The sequence below is a fragment of the Corylus avellana genome, chromosome ca4 (assembly GCF_901000735.1).
Source record: "Corylus avellana chromosome ca4, CavTom2PMs-1.0".
Taxonomy (NCBI): domain Eukaryota; kingdom Viridiplantae; phylum Streptophyta; class Magnoliopsida; order Fagales; family Betulaceae; genus Corylus; species Corylus avellana.
Genome location: NC_081544.1, coordinates 21476112 through 21482111, shown reverse-complemented (window position 1 = coordinate 21482111; position 6000 = coordinate 21476112). Strand labels below are relative to the sequence as shown.

Below are 6000 nucleotides of genomic sequence, written 5' to 3'. Positions count from 1 at the left end.
CAACATCAACAGCCCATCCAAAGAACACGTCTGAAATTATACAGAGCGGGGCCGCCCTTCTTTGTCAATGATGTCACGGACAAGGCGCTGGAAAGGATCTTTGAGACTCATCGAAGCATGAAAGAGGTTCACAATCTTGTTAGGAGGCAAGTTCTCAGTGTTCTCTGTTTTGGGTGGTAAGTCGTGGTCGGAGCTGCAGAAGGGGAGCTCGTCGAGGCGGATGGAGGAATTAGAATCTGTAGAAATGGTGGAACGGAGGTACTGGATATTGAGCTTGGTACTGGCAATGGTGATGGTGAAGCCAGTACTTCTTCGTTGCAGCTGCTTTGCGAGTGCCAAAAAGGGTATGAGATGGCCATGTGCCATGTATGGTAGCATTACAATATGCTCGTCAGACCCCATCTGGTTGCAATATAATGCAAATGCTCTCTCCTGCCTTTTCTGCTTAATTACTCGTGTCTAGCTTTGAAGAAGAATCTGCTAATGGCTTCAGCTTTTATTACCTACTTTACAAATGTCAAGGGCCGGCGCCGGCGTTCTGTAGATTTGGGAATTTGGACCTTTCTCTACTTCATTTCATTTGAATTGAAAAATATTCAATTAATTATAGTGAAAGGATTTGGCTTATTTGTTGTTATTAAAATAACAGCATGTATGCTGTAGTTTAATCAACGGTTAAGATTGAATTTCTCAAAAAAAAATTCATTTTTTCTCTCTTATTAAATACTTCTAAAAGTATGTCAACTTTAAAATTCAATCTTGATCGTTGATTCAACTACAGCATACATGTTATTATTAAAATAATAGCATGTAAGCCAGATCCATAGTAGAATGGTATTTTTCTCGATCTTAAAAAATGAAAAAACAAAAATAATCCTTCACTGACTGGATACTCTTCGTTTAAATGAAATGAAGAAGATTTTTTTTTTTTTCCTCCTTATATTTAAGTGGGTCTTTTTTCTTATATTTAAATTTAAATTATTTTATATTTATTTTAATATTTATATTATATTTTTTATTTAAAAATCATTATTCTTACTTTTTATTTGTGTAATTACTAATGTTGCTTAAGTTGGTTTTTATCAAATTTAATTTTGAAAAAAAATTATTTATTCGTAAACAACTGTAACATATATTGTTAATAAAATTTATAAGCGATAAAAAAAAAAAATCAAAAAAATCAAAAAAATCAAATATTTTTATATAATTTAATATGTCAATTAGAACACTTTCTTTTATTTGTAAAATTTCGTTTAAAACTTCTTTTTTCTTTTTTTGTGAGTTATCAAATATAGAATGACTTATCACTTGATTCAAGAACATAAATAATAATTGGATCTTAAAAAAAAAATGAAATAATAAGACTCAAGAGGAAAAAAAAAAAAAAGTGTTGAGAAAAATGAAAAGCTATAAAGTGCAATTTATAGTGGAATACGATGTGAAAAAAAATAAAAAGGATGTTGAAATTTCACTGACATTGTAATTTTATCTTCTTTTTTTATGATAAAAGCCGGTGCCTTGTATTTATGTTGAAATAAGCAAAGCAGAAAGATCTGCTTGCAGATGATCACGTATACAGTCTGGTGGGTCATAAAGCCACACCTTATCCATTGAGTGTATAATAGCAGCTCTAGCTAAACAATGAGCCACCTGGTTGGCCTCTCTCCGTGTATGAATCATCTCCCAATCTGGAATAGCCCCTACCATGGATCGAATATCCGCTGTGAGTTGGCCCGTGGCACTGTCATCTGGCTCCCCTGACTTTACTGCTTCAATAATGCTCTTCGCATCACCCTCCAATTGGACCTTTGAGAAGCCCAGTTCCACGCACGTCTGGATGGCCAGCAACGCAGCCATACCTTCCGCTGCTGTGGGATCCAAACAACCTTTGCGTATCTGGTTCCGGGCAGCCCTCATAACCCCATGATGATCACGGATAATGATTCCAAGTCCCACACAAGCCTGGTTTCGGTCCACCCTAGCATCCCAGTTTGCTTGTAACCAACCCTGGGGGGGTGCCTGCCATTTATACACTGGGGAGACACTTGCTGAATCTCTGGCTGGCTTCCCCGTCCCCAACAAAGCCAAAAAAGCCTCCGTTGCTTGGGTGGCTTGTAGGACAATAATATTGGGATGGGCAAAGAGCCCGTCATGTATAAATTCATTATGTCGAAGCCATATCCGTCTAGCAATACTCACAAACTTGGCAAAATCCACCTGGTCACATTTGTGAAACAGTCCCTCAACCACCTAGAAAAATTCAGGGGCCCTCAAAGCAACTTTTTTAGAAAATAGGTCCCCCTGCACTCCATACATCACCTGCTACTGGGCACTGCCACAATGTATGGAAGATGGTTTCAGGTTCTCTCTCGCAGATCGGACATGAGGGATTCGTGAGGATCTTCCGGTGACAAAGCTGGGCTCTAGTTGGTAGTATATTGTGGCAAGCACGCCAAAGAAAATGCTTTTCAGCATTTGATTCGGGGAACTGCCAAATGTTCTCCAGATTGGGTGATTTCTGGCATTTGAGGATCCCTCCGCTTGGCCAGCCATGTCTCGCTCCCTTTGTAGGTGGTAAGTGCTCCTCACCGTAAAAATCCCCTTGGCTGTACCCCTCCATATAAGGGTGTCCTCTTGATCCGTGGAGCTAACCAGGATCGATTGGATAGCAAGCATCTCTTCTCTTGAAAACAATTGTTCCAACATCATTGGATTCCACCATTTTGTATTATGATCAATCAGTACACTCACTGTTGAAGTAGGGTCAATGACACTTGGGGGGGAAAGCACCCTATATGTAGTTGGGGACTTAATCCATCGGTCTTGCCAAATGCGAATTGATCTCCCATTTCCAACTCGCCAAATTAAGCCCTCATTGACAAGATCACTAGCATTTTGAATACTTCTCCATGCAAAAGAAAGTTTCTTCCCACAAGGAGCATCAAGAACCGAGCACTCCAGATAGTACTTTGCCTTCATAATCTTTGCAATTAAGCTGTCCGGGGATTTCCATAGCCGCCAAATTTGTTTAGCCAAGAGAGCTTTGTTGAAAGTAACAATGTCCCGAAAACCCATACCCCCTTGTGTCTTGGACAGACTCATTTTACTCCAGCTCATCCAATGAATTCGTTTTTCCTTCTCTTTATGGCTCCAGAAGAACTTCGTCATCAAAGAATTGATCTCTGAGCAAAGCACCTTAGGAAGCTTGAAAACGCTCATACAATAGGTAGGTATGGCTTGGATCACCGCCTTCAATAAAATTTCTTTTCCTGCTTGGGACAGAAATTTTAATTTCCAATCTTGGAGACGCTTCCACACCCTCTCCTTGATATTGTTAAAGGCTCGAGTCTGTGATCTTCCCACAAGGGTAGGCAACCCCAAATAAGTATCATATCTTTGATTAATAGGAATCCCAGCCAATCTCTGTATTTGTTCTTTATCACCATCATGGGCATTTCGACTGAAGAAGAGAGCCGTCTTATTTGAATTCATTTTCTGTCCAGAGGCCCCTTCATATACTTGTAAAATGAAGGACAAAGAATTCCACTGAGCTATAGTTGACCTGCAAAAAAGCAAGCTATCATCGGCGAAGAACAAATGGCTAAGCGTCGGACCTTTTTTCGATGTGGGAACCCCTGTCAAAACCCCCTCATCGTTTGCATGAGATATCATGGCACTTAAAGCCTCTGCACATAAGAGAAAAAGATAAAGAGAAATAGGATCTCCTTGTCGGATACCACGAGTAGGGGAAATAAGGCCACAAGGCTTTCCATTAACTAGAATAGAGTACTGCACCGATTTTACACACATCATGATGAGACCTATCCAACGGTCATGAAAACCCATTCGATGCATCACTGCTTCTAAAAAATTCAATTCCACCCTATTATATGCTTTGCTCATGTCGAGCTTAACCGCCATAAAGCCTTTCTTCCCCCACATCCCCGTATGCATGGTATGAAGGGTTTCATAGGCCGCTAAACAATTGTAATTTTATCTGTTATGCACAATGTAAACAATTGAAATTTTATGCACTTTGAAAAATTTAGATGTTGAGACTTTCCATGAATATAAATAATGAATTTCAATCTATAAGTACTATTACCATAATTACGGGCCTTAATTAGATACTATTTATTAATTTTTACCATATTAGAACTTAAATTCTTTTTTTTTGAGAAAACCTTTATTGTACAATTACTAATTAGTGCCTTAATTAGACACTATTAATTATTAACGTTACCATATTTAGAGCCTTAAAATATTATTTTTTAGAAAGAATCTCTACTTTACAATTATTAATTGGGGCCTTAATTAGATATTATTTATTACTTTTTTACCATATTAATGCCTTAAAAAAACTTAGAAAAAAAATTTATTGTATAATTATTAGTTGGGGGCCTTATTTAATAGGGGGTCCTAGGCGACCGCCTAGCTCGCCTAGGGCTTGAGCATGTTACCTGCCCGCGGCAATGTCGTATTTAAAGTTCAAAAAAATTTAATTTAGTTTATGAGATTTATAATTTTTTGCAATGTCACTCCTAAATCTTTGCAAAAATAATCTGAATTTTTGCAATTTTTAATTTTATAAAAACAAAAAACATAGATATTTTGAGAATTTTCACGAGATTTAACAGAAAAATCTAACGAATGAATGACATTACAAAAAATTAAAAGTTTGATACATTAAATTGAGCCTTTTTAAAACTTTAAAAGAATAGTTGTAAAAATGATAAAAAAGTTTGATTGATTGAAATCTTTCCTTTTTATTTTTTTTTTAAATGGTTGCTTCCGACCTTTGAGTGCGTAGTTTGATTTGAATACATGGAGCACGTGGCGTCGCTAGTGTGAAATTTTGAAATGATGTTAAGGGTGCATTTGGAATTGCGATTTCGCAAGAATAATCTGCGTTTTTAAAAGATATCGCAAAACATAAGACTTTTAACATTGCGATTTAAAAAGCACTTAATTTAAAATTAGAAAAAAAATCTACGATTTCAATAAGCAGGCTATGGGGTGCTTATTTGAAAAAATGCAAATTTAAACCAAAATCATTAATTCACATAACAAATATTTAATAAAAAATTATTTTTTAACATGTTTTACCAAGCGCATTTGCGATTTTAAAAAGTAACGATTTCAAAAACGCTATTTTTAAAATCCCACTTATTGAAACCGCAATCCCAAATAGATCCTAAGTTGCTAACATTCAACTAATTTTTTGCAGTGCTGGGACCGTATTGATGACCAACTTAATTCAACTTTACTCATTTCATGGTTCAAAAAAATAAAAATAAAAACTTTACTCATTTCTTTAGCTATTTTGGTGACGATGCTAAGATGGTGGTCTGACCAAATTAATTTTACTTGCCAAATTAACAAAAAAGTACATTTTTCTATTTTATCTATTCATTTTTTTAAAACATTTTTAATATTTTCATCATCTTAATTATCAGCTTTAACTATTCTATTAAAATTTTTTTTTTCCAAATATTTCGTTTTTTTTTTTCTAACTTTTTTCAAGGAATAGGGAAAAAGAGAAAAAAGTTTTATTATTTTTTAAGGTTAAATACCTTATTCACCCATGTGATTTAATTTCTTTATTTTTTGACCTATACGGTTTACTTTTTATCATAGAGGTTTCTTTGGTTTGCCTAAAGATAGAGATGGTCCATCTGTCAAAATTACGCCCAAAATTTGACAAAATGCTACGTCAACACTAATCACGATTTGACACGTGTTCATATAATTAATTAATTAATTAATTAAAAACATTAATATTTATTTAATTAGCAACTAGAATGGAGATGATTAGTGATTGGTGTAAAAACAAGTTCACAAGTGCCGAGAGGGGTCACATGCAGGCTGCATGGGGGGCAAATGTAGAAGTTTCCAAGGTCATCGGTGTATGAACCCGATGACCCTCGGAAACTCTTTGTTTTAGGCTAATGAAATCAATACGTTTACATTAATTATTAATTAATGCAGCTTAATTAAAAT

The 6000-nt window shown here is 35.6% G+C and overlaps 1 protein-coding gene and 1 pseudogene across 1 annotated transcript; both read right to left on the bottom strand.

The window, feature by feature from the left end:
- LOC132179489 (crocetin glucosyltransferase 3-like) overlaps nucleotides 1–547 on the bottom strand; it is a 1669-nt pseudogene extending 1122 nt beyond the window's left edge.
- A 977-nt stretch (nucleotides 548–1524) lies between these two features.
- LOC132178216 (uncharacterized) lies at nucleotides 1525–3942 on the bottom strand. The gene is made up of 2 exons (XM_059590664.1): nucleotides 2383–3942; nucleotides 1525–2250 (listed from the first exon to the last, which is right to left on the bottom strand). The coding sequence occupies exons 1-2, from the start codon at nucleotides 3940–3942 to the stop codon at nucleotides 1525–1527; spliced, it is 2286 nt and encodes a 761-aa protein (XP_059446647.1).
- Between the last annotated feature and the right edge of the window lie 2058 nt (nucleotides 3943–6000).